We start from the raw sequence: 18,763 nt of genomic DNA on the forward strand, positions 1-18,763 counted from the left end.
TGTGATTCATATAGAGCACCTCTACAAATAGTCTATGATGTTATGCATACATATACATAAGAGGCTCTGTGGGAGAAGAATAGGATTCCTTATGAGTTCTCCTTTTACATGCTTGACCTTTTAGCATGCCTGGACTTGTTATCAGAGAAAAAAAACTGCACAGTTTGTCTCTGAAAGCCATGAGTGCAGAAAAGCAGTGATATAGAACAGATAAGATGAGGTGAACTCCTGCTGTACCTGGTATTAAATTCATTTTGTATTTGTTCACCTGTGCTAGTTGTCTTTGGCAAACAAGTGGTTACATTTCTGCTTTCTGATGGTACAAGAGGCTCACGATTATTATTTGACATAAATGTGTGGATTCCTACACTGTCACACTAAATCTACACTTTTGCTTCAAGCTGAAACAATGAGTCAGTTATCGCTTTTCTAGCTGAAGTGCTGATCATAAAATGAGTTGCAGATTCCCAGTTTTGAGGACTTGGTGCTCTCATTTTTAATATTAATACTTTTTGGATCTAGAATACTGGTTGGTCAAAACAATTATTAGGAAGATGGGTGGGTCTTCTTGTGGTGAGCTTTTTTTTATATTCAAGCTCTAGTGTGTAACTTTTGAATATACACAAATGTCGCTTACATTTTAAACCTTTGTGATTAAGCCTATCAGCTCCAAACATGTGTTCCTCAATATAGCAGTGTTTTGTGTCTGTGGAGACACATAGTGATAGAGGGGAAATTTTAGGTTAATGAATTATCCCTGAGTGCGGTAGTGAGATAGTGAAACACATTTTGAAAAAGAAAACGGTTGTAATATGGACGTGGTGTCGTTCTTTCACTTTCTTCTGCATGAAGTTACACACTGGAGCTTTAAAGTCAGGGAAAACAAATCACGTTATTTTTGTAGCAACCCTGTTTATTTTCAACACATCCATACTTGCATATGAATCACAGAGGCATTGTTATTTTGGCATGCTCTCCGTGTGTGTGGGTTTTCTCTGGGTACTCTGATTTCCTCCCACATGTCCAAAAACATGCAGAGGTTAATTGAACACTGTAAGCTGCCCTCAGGTGTTAGTGTGTGAGTGACGGATTGATCGTCTCTATATGTTGGCCCTGTGATTTACTGGCGACCTGTGCAGCGTGTACCCCACGCCCTATGTCAGCTGGGATTGGCACCAGCAGCCCTGCGACCTTCATGTGGAGGATAAAGTGCTAGACGTTGAATTAATTAATGAAGTCCAGTGTGTGCAAAAAAAATTATTTTTTATTTTATTTTGTGTGACTGGTAATCATCTTCTCCTCGCTGTTCTAAAAACTGTTTAAATGACATGTGTCCTGCCTTCATGAAGAGAAGCGGTTTATTACACACTGCCTACAGTAGCCTTCTGAGGATTTAGGGGCCTTTTATTGAGCTGATTAAAAAGGCAGATATGCCAAACTGGGAATTGATTGTACTTGATTGATCTGTTATTGTACTGATTTGAGTTCTGTGAGTCTTGACTCTCTTGCCTTTGCCTTGGTTCTCTCTCAATCTCTGTTTTGCTGCAGACTCTGCTCTGACCTTCAATTTTTGTAATTGTCATCTGGACAGACATGCTTATTTTCTTTTTATAGGCTGGATGTTGTTTTTTGCTTCCTTTTTCTTTCTTTTTGTTGGTAAAACTAAAATGTCTAAAAATTAAATCCTTTGAAAAAGAAAGTCCAGTATGTAGGAATTAGTGACATCAAATGGTGAGACTGGACTCCTCCACTCACTTATAGTGGGCAGATCATGAAGAAAGGAAATTAACTAGGAACCCAATGGTTGCTGGTTCAAATGAGCAAGGCACCCAATCCCCATTGCTTACTGTGCTGTTCACTGCTCCTGAGTACAGTGCGTGTGTGTGTGTGTTCACTACTGGTGTGTAATAAGGATGGGTTAAATGTAGCGGTAAAATTTATGATCAATAATTTGTGTGTGCAAGAATAACTCATCCTGATTCTCCCTCCTCCCTCCCAAGCATGTCAGGGAACTACGGTGGCCTTCACATACCAGAAAGGATGATTGGAACGCAAAATGCACACTCTTGTTCTGAGTACAATTTTTATTTTGAATCGATAGTACACTGTTTATGGGTATAAATCCTTCTAAACGTTACACAGCTGACCTTTATGATATGAACGTTTTCTAGTAAGTGTAATACTTACATTCACCATCTTAGTTGACAGGAACTGACTCACTCTTATTTGAAAATGACTGAGAAGTACAAAGAACCCCTGAGACTGTCGGGAGTTGTGTTCGTTTGCCAGATATTTATTCATATAAAACCCACAAAGTCAGTCATAGTCATCCTTCAGGAAACATGAAACCATTGACATGGTTCAGTTTGGGCAGAGTGGCATTACATTACCATCTCATTTCTAGTATCTAGTCTCTTGTATTAAAGAAGCTCTCTCTGTTGACAGTTTTAAGTATACATTGCTGTCTCACAGCAAATATGTCTTTCAACACCAGAAGCTTAAACAAATTTTCCATAAAACAAAGACAAACTCTTTAACCCAACCAGTGGCCTCCATGTCTCACCCATCAGCCATCGATCTCCCTCCGGCTAAAACTCTCGTACTTAAGCTATGTCATACACGCTGCCATGGCGTGTGTGTGTGTGTGTGTGCTCAGTCTTTCAATGGATTACTCATTGGAAAACAGACAGGCAGACAGGCAGAGCTCAAGCCAGACAAGTTCAAACACAACCCCCTCCATCTCCCCCGTACCGTATCGCTAACATACACAATGTCAGACTTCTCTTTTCTGTTACGCTGACACTCGACAGGAGGGGGAGCTGAGCGAAACCCAGACAGAGTGGACTGTGTGACCTGTGGGGCACCTGTGGAGGGTGTGTTATGTGCACAGGAAGTGGGAGACAGATAAGAGTTAAAGACTGATACTTCCAGTGTGTGCAAAAACGTGCCTGGAAGTGAAAGGCACGGGTTTAATTGGAGGTGCAGCGGATGTGGCTGACAGCTGAGTGTGTTAATAGGCAGGATGGGCCAGATGACGAGGGTGTCATCCTTCTGTCAGTAAAGGATGGTGGGTTGTCCATCACACCTGGTGCTGCGCCCGAGTAAAAGCTTGCCTTTACCGACCTTTGTGTGGTTCCTGGCCTGATGTGTGCAACGCAAAGTATGAAATTTGCAGAGTCTGATTGGAGCAGGAAGGCGAGACAGTGGCTTTGGCACAATTACTGTATAAGCCTTTGTATACATGTTCTTTTAGTTTGTGCACTCCTTTAAGCAAGCAGACACAAGAGAGGGGGTGATTTGCCTCAGTTATAGCTTTGATAGTTTGCCAAGTTCTACACAGCGAAACCTGTCCTGACAGATTCCACTGCGGATGCACTTGAAATTACAAGACATCCCTGCTTTTTCAACCTTCATGCATACCATGAAAATGACTTCAACTTAACTTTCTGTGTGCGTGTGTGCGTCAGTTTGTGCGCTGTGTGCAGTTTACCAACCGTTCTGTATGCGTATATGCGTGTGCACTCCTGATAGTGTACGTGTGTGTGCTTGTGTCTGTGTGTTTGTACAGTACACAGGAGTGTTACTAAGGGTGGAAGGCAGCTGGGACTGCTGGAGTGGGAGTGCGTGAGGAGAGGAGCAGTGAGAGGGTGAGGAGGAAACACAATGGGAGGAGAGAATGGAGAATCCAGCTGCTGTCTGCCCTGGCCAAAACACTTTGGAGAAGCAGCTGAGAGGAAGATGAGGAAAAGGCCACTGATGGGACGGCGATAATAAGAACAGTTGGAGAGAGAGGATTGAAGAAAGAATGGAAAGAAAATAAAGAATGAGTGGAAATGGAAATATTAGCAGAAGACACCAGGCAGGAAACAGAAGAGAAATTATTACACTTGAGAGTGAAAAACGCCTGTTACATCCAGCCAACTGTAGCCTACCACCCCCCTTCCCACAGTAGAGATCTCTGACATCGATGAGTCACCGCCACTGACCTTTCTCATGTGGTTTCTGAATGAGTGGGACTTCAGTAGTTCTCGGTTTGTAAAACCAGCGTTAGAGTGTGTAGTTCTGGATGGAAGTCCTTCATTTCATGCAGTGCAAGAGAGCACTTGGGGGCACACTGAGGCTGTGAATGGAATTTCCATTTTATTTCCCCGAACTATACTGCACAAAGCCAAATTCTGTGCTCTCCGTTTCTCTATTAAGTTTGTCTGTGGGACTTGTGGCTCATTCGGGGTAAGGTTTCTCATGTGCTGCAGGAGTCAGAGCCTTTCCAGTTTAAATGAGCTTCATCGTAAATCAAAGGACTCATTAGATCATGTGGTAGATGATATAATATCTTTGAACCTGCACTGTCAGTCAGCCAGCTTATCCAACCCTGATCAGTTTGTGTACATATACAACCAGAAGATGAGTATTATCCCTAATCTGTGAATTCCAATCTTTGACACAATAAGACCATTGTCTGGACAGACTTCTGCAAGGGAGCTGAGCCAACTATAGAGAACCTCCATCCTGTGACATTTTACTGTGGAAACTCACAGAGGGTGTTGGCCTCACCAGTGTAGAGGCTCAATGATTGGTGATTATTGCAAAACAGATGTACAGCTCTATCGTGCGAGGTGATTCTAGCTGTGCATAGTTTTACTTCAAGACAGTGCACAGGCACTGTCCAAACTTAAATATACAATCAGATTTATTTTGTGAAAATATGGCCCGCCCCCAAACTGCAAGGTTGCTTGTGTTTAATGTAACTTGTCATATTTGTTTAGGGAAGGCAACGATTGAGTGTCCTCCCTCAATGTGGTTAGACCTTGAGGTTCTTGGAACACAGAGATATCAACTGTTTCATTTAGAACTGCAGCAACTCTCTGGATTTTTTGTCTCGATTTGCAAAAGGAAACAAAGTGTTTCAGCAATGTCTCCGTAGATACTATTTATAAGACAAGACCCACCTTGAACATACACAGGATACTGATCATGGGGGTCAGGAAAGTACCACCGACGCAGGACAGGAGGTGTCATCGCTGTTCAGGAAGGCAGTGGGCACTTGGCTATTTTCTCCTCATCCCAGTGATGGGAAATCCCTCTGACTTCCCTGACTGTATTTTTAGTTTAATGGTATTTATTTATCGTCTGTGTCTAAACCTTGTACATGGGAGGCAATGAGTGTTCTTGGCTCTGAGTTAGAGTCACTTCCCTACTGCCTAAAGGGTCCAAAATGTAAATTTTACTAAGTATTTTGTCTGTGTTTCCCTCTTATCCAACATCCCTTTGACTTATCTTGCTTTTCTATTATGTTTATATCTGCATCATCTGTGTTCCCCTCCCTGTCTGTCTCCCTGTCTTTTATATCTTTTACACGGCTTTATGATGCAGTTTCCTTTCCAGAGAGAGAGAGAAAGAGAGTGGCGATGTTTTTGCTTTTCTTTCTCACATCTGCACAAAAACCATGGTTTGCATAAACCAAACCTCAAGTACCGTAGACTGGCAGAAATATAGTGGCACTGGCAATTATAGTTCTGTGGAATTCAACCACTGACAGTGGCATTCCAATACGAAGCCAAAAACTCTGCAGACACGATTTTAATGGGTTATTACACCTAGGCTGCTATTATGGGCCGAAGTTACAAGACCCCGTTTATCAGGCAGCAACTCCGGCTGCTCCAAGAGGGTTTCTGCCCTGAAAGAATGAGCTGATTTTTTTTCCCTTTTTTTCCATTTAATCACACCCTCAATTCCGTGATCAACAGAATGTCATCTCTTCCATTGCCTCACTAACATCTCACTGTTTTCTCCTCTCCTCCCACACCCTCTGCCGCTGCTGCCATGCCCAGAGAAGGCACAAAGGTCAAGTTGACTGTGCTGTTGCACTTTTTATCCTCCAAAAGAGGACTTCTTGCTGTCTATATGAGGGTATGTGAAAAGGAGCAAGAACAAATCACAGCTCAGGTTGCATAATCTGACATACTGATTGAGAAAGTGGGCACAGCGTGCTGACACGAGGCTGCGTTGGGGTGGGAACAGCTGGCAATGTTTGTGGATCGCAGCGCAGCGTCAAACTCTGACATGAGCTGCAGCCCATGTGCCTGACACAAGTCAGTCAACAGTCAACGCACAATGTATGCAACGCTCGACACACTGATGTACACAAAGAAATGCTCGGACGTGAGTGTGCATGCTCATTCAAACGATACAGAACGCTCTGTGCACATGCATGCACAGCTATTTACTTACTTTGTCTCTCACACACAAACAAACACACACATATTCTTGGACAACACTCTTAGTTAGGATATCGTAGACACAATGCATTCCTTAAAACCAAGTGTTAACCCTGAAAAAGCCCCTTAAAGTTGTGAGGAACAGCCAAAATGTCCTTACTTTCCCCACATGTCATTTAGCTATACATACACACACAGGTTTGTATAGTGATTCTTCTCAGGACACTGCATTGACTTCCCTTAATTTGTACAGCTTAAACAAAGGGTCAATCGTAACCTTAAACCAGATAAGGCCTAACCCCAATCTTGATCTAACCACAATTCAAATCTTAGGACTCCATTAGGACTACTGGTCCTGAAAAAAAAAAAGTTCCTAAAGAAGTATACACACACACACACACACACCAGTGCCCAGATGTTCCAGGTGGGAGTACACTGTACATATATACTGTGTGTATCATCTGACTTACAGCTCGCTGCTGAGTGGACTGTAAAAAAAGCACGAGAAGAGAACTCCCATCTGTAGTGATATCCAAAGTGTGTATATAACTTCTGCACGGTGCCACTGTCCATGGGCTGCAAATGTACACGTGAAGTGGTTCATGAGAAGAACAGGTACACAAAGCCCACAGGCAAACTGAAGCTGTAAACATGTAACTTAATGGTGCGTGTCTGTTGTGCAATGGCAGCAGTGTAAATGGGCTATGCCGCCCCCCCCCCCCCGACATTCAGAGTTCAACTTCAGCAACAAAGCATTAAATATATGACGTAAATATTCACAGCTTTCGTAAGTTTTTAACGCCTATATTCAGAGTGACTCACTGTTAAGTACTTTAGTTTTATTTGTTAGTTATTAGGTCAGAAAGGGCTATCATAGTACTTTAAAATCAGCGGCTTCACTGTAGTGCTGTAGTGTTTAGTTACTAGGTGTGTATTATTGTGAAGGGTGTGTTTATTGTCAGTGGGTCAGCGGGAACAATAGAACTATTTGGACATGATGTGTCATGAAGGAATCCAGACCTTTTTTGTTTGGTCCCACTTCAATTCCTACATCCTCTTCTACCCAGTTATTCCCTCCTACACATGCTCCTTCTTTGTCTCTCTTTGTTTTTCTCTCTCTCTCTCTCTCTCACACACACACACACAGACACACACACACATGCACACACTTCCGCACAGAATTGTCCTCTCACTTCACTTTCTATGTAAATCTTTGTTTTTGCTGAGTTGTTGACCAAACTCTCAAAAGCTGCTGCCCTCTTTCTGTTCTAAGGCTGTTTGCTGTATAATTTCAGAGATGCAATCCCAGCGGTTTGAATGCTGAAAGTATTTGTGGTGTCTGCTGGTGACCCAGAGGTTTTGTTAATCTCTTGGATCGCTGAAATTGTTAGTTGACTTTGCCATGATAAATGTAGAGAATAAATCAAGGGTAAAGGTAAAGGTTACAGCGTCTGAAGACAAACTCCGAGTCCACAAATTATGTCATGAACACAAGGGAATTTGTGAACATTCATTTATGCTTGTTTACTCTATACTCTAGTCTAATACTTTATACTTTGTACAGATGTACAGAGAGCTTTTTTTTGGGGTTTCCCAGTCATTTCCCCGGTGAAACTATAAGTTAAAGGCTCAACTCTAATTATGGCTCGGATTCAAGGAGTTGACGCCTTGATGGTGAACACAGCCCTATTTACTATTCTGAGTAACTGGGGAGACTGAAAAGAGAAGGAGGGGAGTGTGGTACACAAGACAAATAAGATGTGCCATGTCAAGCAGAAGAAGCCAGAGGGAAGTTACAGCACCCAGGCTTTTCAAAATAAAACCAAATATAGAAATTTGTTTCGCTCTGTGGCTGATTCGTAAACACAACCATGTTCTTGGGCGCACACTTTCAAGATACTTCACTTTAAATTCAAACATGTCTTTTCAGAGCCTCACAACTACCTTAAAATACCTTAATATTTTTCACTTTGGAATGTCAGTCTTTTCGCTCTACCTTTTTGACACAGGGTTGTTAACGTGATCCCACAAAATATACTTTTTTTGTATCATTTTAGATTTTGTGAGCACAAAATCCATAATTTAGATTTAGGCCGTATTCTCTTCGATGGTACCAACCATTATTACAGGTTTGGAACCACTGAATCATTCACGGTGGCATGCACACACATTTTGGGAGTCAGGTGCTCAAGTGGCACCAACCTTATAATTAAAAACGTCCAGAGTGGCACATCCCTTCCTCACTTACATATTTTTGGAGCTATAGAGGATAATCCCTCCTTCTCCCCTTTGTCTTCATAACAAGTGAGCATTGTTTCTGTAGCTCTCACTAAACAAGATGAATTTCTGTGATATAATAGTCTGACGATACATCATCACCATTATCCTTAATGGTAGAACAGTACAGTTTAATGTTCATTTTGGTAAGACTGCGTGGCAACAGAGTTGAAGCATTAAAACAGGAAACTTCCTATAATGTTATGGCCCAGCTTCAATACCCTATCCCATAGGTCCTTTTTTTTTTTTTAAATTTGTAGACACATTTTCACAGATCATTTAAGTCTCAGTGATACTTAAGGTAAATACAAAATAACTGCATGTATTGCAATGTAGCTCTAACATAAAATGTCAGAAGAAAATAGCCTACTATTAGTATTCAGCTCAAGTAGTTTAATGTCTGATTTAGCATCATCAAACTACTTTGGGCAGACTACACAAATGCAGGTGTAGAAATTCCAAATCAAATGTGATTTTCAGGCATTATTACACATGCTTCATTTTTTTTAAAACGTCTTTCAATTAGGGCACTAGTTGGCCAGAGGACGATGGTGCAGGTGCTTAGTGCTTGCACCTCGGTTTAATCTGAGCACATCTATAGATATACAGTATCACAACATAAATATATATATATATTTTCTTAGGTAATTATTCAAGTGAAACAAACACCTGTTTCTGTATTAAACAAGTGTTTGTTGACATTTAAAATCACAATGACCTGTTCCTTTTTTAATGTGACTGTATTATAAGGTTTTATGATTTTGATGTAAAAGTATCCTTTCAGATTTGAGAAATATTTGAATTTACCACAAATATGAATATATATATATATTTGTGTCTTAAACACAGCTGAGCTGAACGTCACTACATCTCAATCTTGACAAGTGCACCGAAATACTTAGCACCGGCCCTTTACTGGACTTTTATTTTGAAGGTTTCCAGGCGCACTTGTGTTTCTCGCGAGCATGACGCACGTTCTCAGGGCGCGAGCAGAGCGCACTTGTGTGTAGACGGGGATCGTCCACACTTTGCACGCTGACTGAAGTTTTGGTTCAAGTTTAACTTCCAGAGTCTCCACTTTCCGGCTGGTGGATCATGTTCAGCGAAGAGAAAAGGGAAGACGTAAAATAAATCATAATAAAAAAGTCGGACTGGATGTGACTCACACAAACTATGCTCCTGAATGTGACTCCTGAGTGATAAACCGTGCGCTCCTCCGGGCTGTGGTGGATGTAGGGTTGAGTCGGAAACCCACAACATTTGTGCAACAGTTTCTTTCGGAGGATCTAATTCCTAATCGTTGTGATGGAGAGCCACATGCTGCTGACATGGACCCTGATGTGTTTGCTCCTGCGACCAGTGGCGACCCAGAACCCCGCACCTGAAGGAGGTGAGCAGCTGCCTCAGATGGAGAAAGGAAGGCACTATTTATACCATGAAGACCCAAATTGATTGTTGCACTTTTATGCACATAGAATCAATCAAACAAAACAAGAAAAGTAGTTATTTCAAAATAAAGTAAAAGCTGAAATCTCCTCATCGACTTTCTGTCATGGTCTAAACAGAAAGCTGTAGAGGAGTAATTCATAAGAACATCATTTTGAAAAGTACATAAAATGATCCAGTAAGTAAAAAATGGAACTTAATTAATAATGTACAACTATGAAAAACAAAAGAAAGTATGTATGTTTTTTTTTTTTTTTTTTTTACAAAATATTGGACACCGAGTATAAAATCAACATAATCAACATAAAATCATTTTAAAGCCATTGGTGACGTGTTATTCATTAGGAATGATGCTGCTGCTGCTGCTGCTGCAGTAAAGGTACATGCTGGAGGGCCTGTCTGGGCTCTGGGTGGATCAGGGTGGGGTTGACATTACAGCAGTGTTCTCATAGAAATGGCATCACTCCAGGTATGGAATTGTCTGTTGATGAAACCCCACAGCCTGGGGCGGTGATTCCCAAAACGAGGGGGCCATACAGGGACCACACAGGCGTCCAGAGGAAGGTTTCAGATACTGCACATAAAACACCAAAAATAAAGACAGAAGAGAAGGGCTGGCTTCTCAGACATTGTCAGCTGAGGAAATATTTTGGCCATTCACCAGTGTTTACTAAGCGCAAGACAAAGCAGTCTCTAGACCTACTGGAGAAGAAGTTATGACTGAAAAATGAATGTTTTTCCCACTCATGAATGTAATATTCTTTTGATAAAAGAATCAGAGATGATGGATCTGACCTGCTGATCTTATTCAGTTGTTTTCCATTGACATAGCAATACATGTATCTGCTGCTGATTCAGTTCAGACCTGAAGCAACAAATCAAGTATTATCAGACAGTTGTAATCGTTACGATGCCTCTATACACAGCCCTGCTGAAGTGTCTGAGGAGCTAAACTTGGTGCTGTTGACACCGTCCAGTCTGCAGTTAGCGTGAGCACATCGTTATGACACAGCTAACATAGTAGTGAGTGACATGTTTTCACTTTGCTATTTCCAATAATAGGGACCCCGGTGAGACACCACCAACTTAGATTACAGATATTTGGCTTTTTATAAGTGCATTTGCTGCGGCTGATGTCATCCTTGCTTTTAATAAAGTGGATTAACACCCATGGAAAAAGCCAATGTTGCTGCCGATCAGTATATGAAGTCTATATTTATTGTACAGGCTTGATTGTGCATGTGTCAGCGTGAGACCTGTAGAGCCATGTACGTACTGTATGTGCCCAAGACCTGCACTGCTCCTGCAGGGTTTCACAGGAGCCACGTGAGGTTCCATACGCTTAATTTTTTCCACCATCACGTCAATCATGTGCAAAAATAGTCCACCAATAACTCACATTTATTGTGTGTGTGATAACTCCAGCCTCCAGGCGACAGTTTTTACCTCTGTAGGAACAAGTGAAGGGGTTATCATCAGACGTCAACCTGCGGTAGATAGAGCCTCCACACAGGTGGAGGCAGGAGGCGGCGGGAACAAAGCAGCCCCTTTACTCCAAAGTCCAAACAACAAAAGCGATGTGAGGAATTTCTAAAGCTGATGGAGGGAAAGGCAGTGAGTGAGGGTGCACATCAGCCTGCGTGTGTGTATGTGTGGGTGTGTGTACACACCTCACTACCTTCTCAGCTTTCAACACCCCTGATTCCTATCAGCACCTCACCTCAGGTGTCAAACTATTAAATATAATTAAAAAAGAAATAAAAAATCGAGGCATCATAAAACAAATGAGGTGTGCTGTGTCAGAGCCTGTGACTTCAGTAATGCTAAGACATGAGAATGATAAGAGACTTATCTCTCTTTCATTCAGATGTTTATCTCTGGCGCTGAGATTTTAACAGGAGGTGTTTATTTCCCAGATGGCTTCACAATCTTAATATCTGAAAGTAAACATTGTTGTTTTTGTTTTTGTTGCTGCTGTATCCTTTCTCTCTTTTTCTGCTCAGTGCATGGGCATCCAACATTCCTCTTTGTCTCTCACATGGAACTGCCAGTAAACCCCCCCCCCCATCTCCTATTAACGCCTTTTACTTTCTCATGGCCAGCCTCTTTCCTTCACTCCCCCAGCAGCTACTGTTTCCCCTCCTTTCAGTCCCCCTCTCTGTACCTTCTCCTTTAATTTGATTTCTGGTATGGAATATGGAACATTTGGCTGGAGCTGGGAAATATCCACTGTGGCTCAGTCTGTGTTTAACTTTTATCATCCTCCTCCTCTGATGTTGTACTTCCTCAGTTTGTTTTCATTTCTTCTTATCTTCACTGACTTACCTTCTGACAAACTGCTTCTTTCATGTCGAAAACGTACCCTTGTGAAAGTCATGTGACTGCAAGACTGTGCAGTTCAAAGAGAGTGGATGAAAAAAAATGGAGGGAAATTCCAAATGTGTGTGAAGGTGCAGCTTGAGAGGAGGCGTGTGGAAAGTTATGGGAATGTTGTGTTGGCTCTCACATTAGCATCAAAAAGCAACATATACGCCATTTAACTGTTTAATGTGAATGTTCATGAAAGATCTGTATCTTTTCTCCACAGTGCTGAATTGCTGCGAGGGTGATGTCCTCTTCCTGGTGGATTCCTCTGGGAGTGTGTCTTCCTACGAGCACTCCCGCATGCTCCACTTCCTGTCTGAGCTCCTCCTCCCTTTCTCACTGGGGGAGGACCAGGTGAGGGTGGGACTTCTGCAGGTGGGCACTCAACCACGCATTGAGTTTGGCTTTGACACCTTTGGCACCCAACGTGGCCTCCAGGAGGCTTTGAAGAACATCAAACCCCTCAGAGGAGATACAAACACTGTGGAGGCTCTGAGAATGGCGAAGGAGTCGGTGCTGAGACCCGGAACAGCGAGCGGAGCCAGAGTAGGACTCCCACGAGTGCTGGTGTGGATGACAGATGGGGTAAAACCAGGGGATGTGGTTGGACCAATGGCTAGTCTGCAGGAGGAGGGTGTGGCTGTGCTGGTGGTCTCCACTGGGCACGGCAACTATCAGGTGTTGAGACAGGTGGTGAGTCCACCTGTGGAAAATCACCTTTACTTTGTGGACATTGATGATATGAGTATCATCACAGAGGACCTGCGGGATGCCATCATTGGTGAGTATTGTTGGAGTATATTTGAGATGTCAGCATAGCATAAAAGGGGGGAGAGATCGGGAGTAAGCAAAAGACCACAGTGTGAACTCAAACCCATGTCGCTGCATGGGGCCATGGGTCACCAGCTCTACCCACTAAGCTGTCCAGCATCCTTAATTTTTGAGGTGTCATGTATGTATGATCACGTTTGATGCTGTAGACAAAAAGTGAATAGTGTTTGTCTGCGGCCATAGACATAGATGTGTATAAAATGTGGACATAGTCAAAACAAAATCCCATTTTGAAGCTGTGAGACAGAGAAAGTGCAGCCAGATTTCCACTCCATCAACAAATTCCAGTGTTTTGGGGTGGAGCTTTTGGGAGACTCTTCAGCATTAGTAATACTTTTTTTTATTATAATAAGGAGAAAATTATGAATTCCTCATCATAGGACATAATTACAAAATATAATGTGGTTTCAATATTGGATTTCTTTCAAAGCAGAACATTTTCCATTAATCACCATTGTAGTTGGATGGTGCAGAAAAACCAAAAGTGTGTGTTTCCCGCAGGACAAACTCCCTCCATTCCTACAGCTAATTACTGTAGTTGCCTTCCTTCTCGTACATACTGCAGATGCATTACATGTCTCTGTGCTGCTCCCTGATTCCACACATGCTCCTGAAGACAGTGAGGCTGGAACTAGGTAACTGGGAGTGTCTTTGTGTGTGTGTGTGTGAGAGAGAGGGAGAGAGTGTGTAATGAGATAGGCTGATCTATTAATGGATTAATGATTCAGTTTCCTTCGCTGCATCCTCCAACACTACAGTATGCCAGACATGATACATACATCTGTGTTTATATAAATAGACCTGAGAGGTCGCCCATTTCTCTGGCCTGATTAGGTAACTGCATAACACTCACAAGGGACACCTCAGCAATTAAACAGTACATACATATACATACAGTATATATGTATATATATATATATATATATATACATATACATATATATAGATTGCAAACAACACGAAAAAAATGCAGTAGTCCTTGTGTATAAGGAAGTGTAAGTGTATAAGGATCCTATCACTGATATCAGTGCCTCAGTGGCAGTTCTTTTATTGCAGGGCATCACTGGTTGGCTATTTCAAGTTGTCTTATTGTATGGGTTATGGCTCCGTTTGGAAACCCAAGTCTGCCTGTCTACGTGGGTGGCTGTCTGAAGCAGAGGCATTTTTAGCTGTGATGTCATCTTCCCTGTCACCATCCTTTTCTCGTTTCTATGAGATCATACAATTATCATCTCTAGGCCTGACAATAAATGAATTCCTCTTCATTCAACAGAAATAATCCGAGCTGAGCGAATCAACGTACGCGATGTCTCCACCAACTCTGCCACACTCCAGTGGCGCCCTGTTCTGTCCGGTTTGCAGGGCTACTACGAGATCCGCTTCGGTCCAGTTGCGACGGGGGGAACAGGAAGTAGCGGAGGAAGTGGGACTGGGACCAGTCCAAGCACGGGTGGTAGTCATTACCAGAGATTTGTCCAGGCTGCTGACTCCAGCAATGCGAGACTAACAGGCCTGAAGCCTGACACCACCTACACAGCCACGCTGACCCCAGAGTCCAATGAACAAGCATTCAACACACTCTCTGTCACCTTCACAACACAGCCAGGTTGGATCACCGAAAAAACCAAGATTCACAAGCACTTGTTTCACAAATTTCTCATACATCTCCTGTTAAATGATGTGTTCTTCCTTTATCCCATTCACTAGAGGTGCTGAGTCCGTCTACAGTAACCATCTCCGAGTCTGGAGAAACCAGCGTTCGGGTGAGTTGGGGTCCTCTCCAGCCAGAAGTTGCAAGTTACTACATCGAATACTCGGCCCTACCCAGTGGGAAACTCCATGCCATCACAGTGGCCAGAACCCAAAACTCCACTCTACTCAGAGACCTCCAACCAGACACCACTTACCTGGTCACCGTTACTGCCCGGCATGCCTCGGGCAAGGAGAAAGCCATGTCTGTCAAAGTGTGTACTCAGGAAGGTGAGATATGTGAAGAGAATGCAGTCAAACATGGTAATCGAGGATCCATTTACTGCACATCCTCATCCTACACTGCAGGCTACTTTTCTGCGTCTTAAATTTCAGATAATTACAGTAGGTACATTCAGGTTTGACTACTGCAAAGACTTTGAGCTGTGGAACCTTTTCCTATGTTGCTCACTGTAAAAAAATGTTAACAGTGTTTGCCAGAACTTCACCTTAAAAAAAAAAAAGAAAAAAGATGAAACATTCTCTGCTGTTACAGTCAAAGATTATTATTAGTGCTGCTGGTTTTACAGTTCAGAATGGCATTTGATGTCATATGTTATGCCTCAAAATTAACATGAAAATACTATGTAAAATAAACGTGGTATAATTAACAGTCTAAATATAAAATGCAAATTGATGCTGTAAAAATGAAATGAAAGACAGAGAGAGATCAAGGGAGAGAAATTAATGACAGATTGTAGTGAGAGCTCATGTGACAGATTTATGTTACGCAGTTTTTATTTTCCGCAACACCACAGATGCATCATCATTTCCAGCTGGACTCTTTTTGGAATTCTTCGATTTTCGCATGGAAACTTGCACATAAAAAAGAAATCCTGTGATAAAAATTTGAATATATAAAGGTGCCGTTGGCAGAATATATTCCCTACTAGCTTCTGTTCAACGTGCATTTTCTGGCAACTGTGGCCAAAAGAGAAAAGAAGCATTTGTGTTTACCTTTAGCTTCTACACTCACATTGGTGCTTGAAGTACACACTGATTATCTTCTCTGTGGTTTTCTGTTTCCAGTGACTCCTGCCCTGGAGGACCTCCAGCTGACCACAGTGGGGAGTAACTCAGTACAGGTGGACTGGAAGGGCAGCGTGCCTGGTCTGAGGGGCTACTGGGTCACCTGGGAGGGGCAGCACAGCTCTGACCCTGGCCACCGCTCCTCCTTCTATTTGCCACCTGACTCTTTGTCAACACGCCTCACACACGTTCCCCCATCAGCCAGAGTGTGTGTGTCACCCATTTACAAGACGTCCCGCGGCGAGGGGCTGTGTTGTACGGCACAGTTTCATTCAGGTGAGTGGTAACAAAATATGCAACCATGTCTCATAATATTTCCAACGTCTTAGGGTATTGAAATAGTAGGGTCAATATTAACAATTAATTATTTGTGGGGAAATTCTTCCTTTTTATTACTTATACTTGAGTTCATTGCTTGATATGAAATACAATCCATAAGGAAGTTATTCTAGCCTGGCATCAAAAGGGAGGAGGGAGGGAGGAGTAACGCCTGACCTTGTACATAAGATTAAAACTTGGGAGAGGGCTGTTTTTGTTTGTTTTTTTAATTCACATTCGAGAAAATGTGTTAAAAAAGATATGTATTACTTATGGGTTACGGGGAGTTTTGGTTTTAGTGGCACTATTTCTTGATGAATAACAACCAAATGTGACTTCCAAGAGCCAAAGCAGATCTTCTCAGAAGGACTATATAAATTTATTTACATTTAGTTCAGATATAACTCGGGAGATACACTGATTAAGCTTTCAGTGAATCTCCTCCAATCTCCTGCTCAGTTCTTAAAAGTTTTAAACGTTGGTAAACGTGCTTATTTGCTCTGTCGATAGTTAAATGAAAAGATTTATGCCACTCTCTGACTACCTTGCATTCAGTGTAAAAATGCTGGTCCCAAAGATATGGCAACGCAAACTGTTGTTTGTACAGAGCTCCATAAAATAAAAAAATAGCGGCAATGAAATATGCATAATGTGCAGACAATCTGAGGGGTTGCAGTAGAGAGGACGATCCTGACAACTTCCTTTCTGGTACAAATATCTTGTTTACATTTTGCATACATCCAATCCAATCCAATCCAACTTTATTTATAAAGCACTTTAAAAAAAACAGCTGAAACAACGTGCTGTACAACAGAGATAAATAAGATCAAATATAAGAAATGACATCATAGGCCTAGACAACACACAATAAAACAATAAAGTACTGTAGAAAGTATTAATAAAAACACAAATGAAAAAGTCATACAATAAAACTATAAAAATATACTCAAACTGGGTTGAAAGACAAAGAGTAAAAATGTGTTTTAAGATGCATGCACCTGTAAACTGTAATCTTGCTGTTCGTCAATGATGAAGTCTATCGGCAGTAGTCAGTAGTCTGCTTTAATGCCTCTCGGTAATAATTGCACTGCCATGTTTTCAGTCAATTGCAATATGCACCCTGCTATAGGCCACGACATCCTTTACACTGACCCTAATGCAAATATAGTATGTGTGGTGTGGCTATTGGCATATTTATCTCTAAAAAATGAAATACAAGTCATTCCAAAAATGTCAGTTTGATACTTTCCCTTGGGGTGGAGGCAGAAATCGCAAATGGAGTATTCTGATGTCCCAGGTAACTAAAACCTGTCTGAAGATTACATTAGAAAATAGGTAATTTTGTCATTTTGAGACATATACTTGACCTCGTTTTTGTTGGACTCACTGAAAAGCTCTGTGTCTTTTGACTATGAAACCACTTTGACATTTGGCCAGAGTGTCTCTCAGCTGCGGTTTTCTCCCTCTGTTCTCAGATGCATTTGCATATGGCTACCAATCATAGCACCCTTGAACTGCCAGCGCACCTTACCAAACATGGAGGGCTGATGGCGAGAAGAATGCTGACTTTCGTCCATGACTCTTTTCCACGCCTCTCCCCTCTGTGGACATTATCCAGGAGAGATGCGTGGTTTGGCTTACTGAGCACTCACTCGTGGAAGCCAAAGATGCGTACTTCAGCACGCTCTGGGACAATATGGCTGCATGTTGACTGCTATAATCTGCAACACAGAGGACTTACTTTTCCATTTATGTCATCTAATCTGGTTTACATCTGTAGTCAGTGTAATATGCTTCTGTCTAAAGATGCAAGTTTAGTATTAAGATATGTCTTTAGTCTGTTTTGTGTATATATAGCAGAACATGCTGGGACTGTTGGAGATCTTATGTGGTTTGTTGTGAAGAAAGTCTGCTCCATATGTCTGCAATCTGCATTTCTCCCCCACCAAGTCCTGCTAATGCTCAGAGAACATCTGATTTACATTTAGAAAAAAAAAAATATATATATATATATATATATATATATATACATATATATCTGACTTTAATGACCTCTCATTTTTAGTACATGCTTGATTGAGAGGCATGTGTGTGCACACAGGAGACTTCAGCATATGGGTTCACAAAAGTAGAATCTTCAGGATTACTTTGAACATTCTAGAAATTCCAAACAGACCAGCCACATGCCCTGAACTGAAGGAGATGCTGCATATAATACAGATGCGAGTAAGTGAAACTAGTATTGCAATGGTCTCTGGACATAGATCCATCATTCATATTTATTAAGTAAGAATCATGCAATTATGAGAATTAATAGCAAACAGTTTTTACAGACATACTGTTTACATTTTCAGACTGTTACCTTTTTTTTAAGCAAGTCTTTGCTGCCCTCTACTGAAATGATCCTCACAGGCTTGTACATCTGATCTTTCACTGTTTATCCTCTCAGAGTAAATGTGTTGTTTGTTGACCACTATTGAAACTTAACAAGAGCTTAAAATAAAGTCCTTTAATAATTTTGTCTATACACA

General features: G+C 41.7%; 1 protein-coding gene across 1 annotated transcript; it reads left to right on the forward strand.

Moving 5' to 3' along the window:
• The first annotated feature begins 9,476 nt into the window (after positions 1-9,476).
• Positions 9,477-18,761, forward strand: vwa1 (von Willebrand factor A domain containing 1). Its single transcript, XM_058643930.1, has 6 exons — positions 9,477-9,885; positions 12,529-13,086; positions 14,410-14,742; positions 14,844-15,116; positions 15,915-16,190; positions 17,708-18,761. Exons 1-6 carry the CDS (start codon positions 9,801-9,803, stop codon positions 17,734-17,736), a joined length of 1,554 nt encoding a protein of 517 aa, XP_058499913.1. The 5' UTR covers positions 9,477-9,800; the 3' UTR covers positions 17,737-18,761.
• The last annotated feature ends 2 nt before the right edge of the window (positions 18,762-18,763 follow it).

Source organism: Solea solea, chromosome 11 (genome assembly GCF_958295425.1).
Source record: "Solea solea chromosome 11, fSolSol10.1, whole genome shotgun sequence".
In the NCBI taxonomy this organism is placed as follows: domain Eukaryota; kingdom Metazoa; phylum Chordata; class Actinopteri; order Pleuronectiformes; family Soleidae; genus Solea; species Solea solea.

Excerpts from the sequence above, each read along its gene's own strand:
- vwa1 (XM_058643930.1), top strand. The coding sequence starts at position 9,801 with ATGGAGAGCCACATGCTGCTGACATGGACCCTGATGTGTTTGCTCCTG. Across the intron at positions 14,743-14,843 it reads CACCTTCACAACACAGCCAG|AGGTGCTGAGTCCGTCTACA; the intron begins GTTGGATCACCG and ends CCCATTCACTAG. Across the intron at positions 15,117-15,914 it reads CAAAGTGTGTACTCAGGAAG|TGACTCCTGCCCTGGAGGAC; the intron begins GTGAGATATGTG and ends TTCTGTTTCCAG.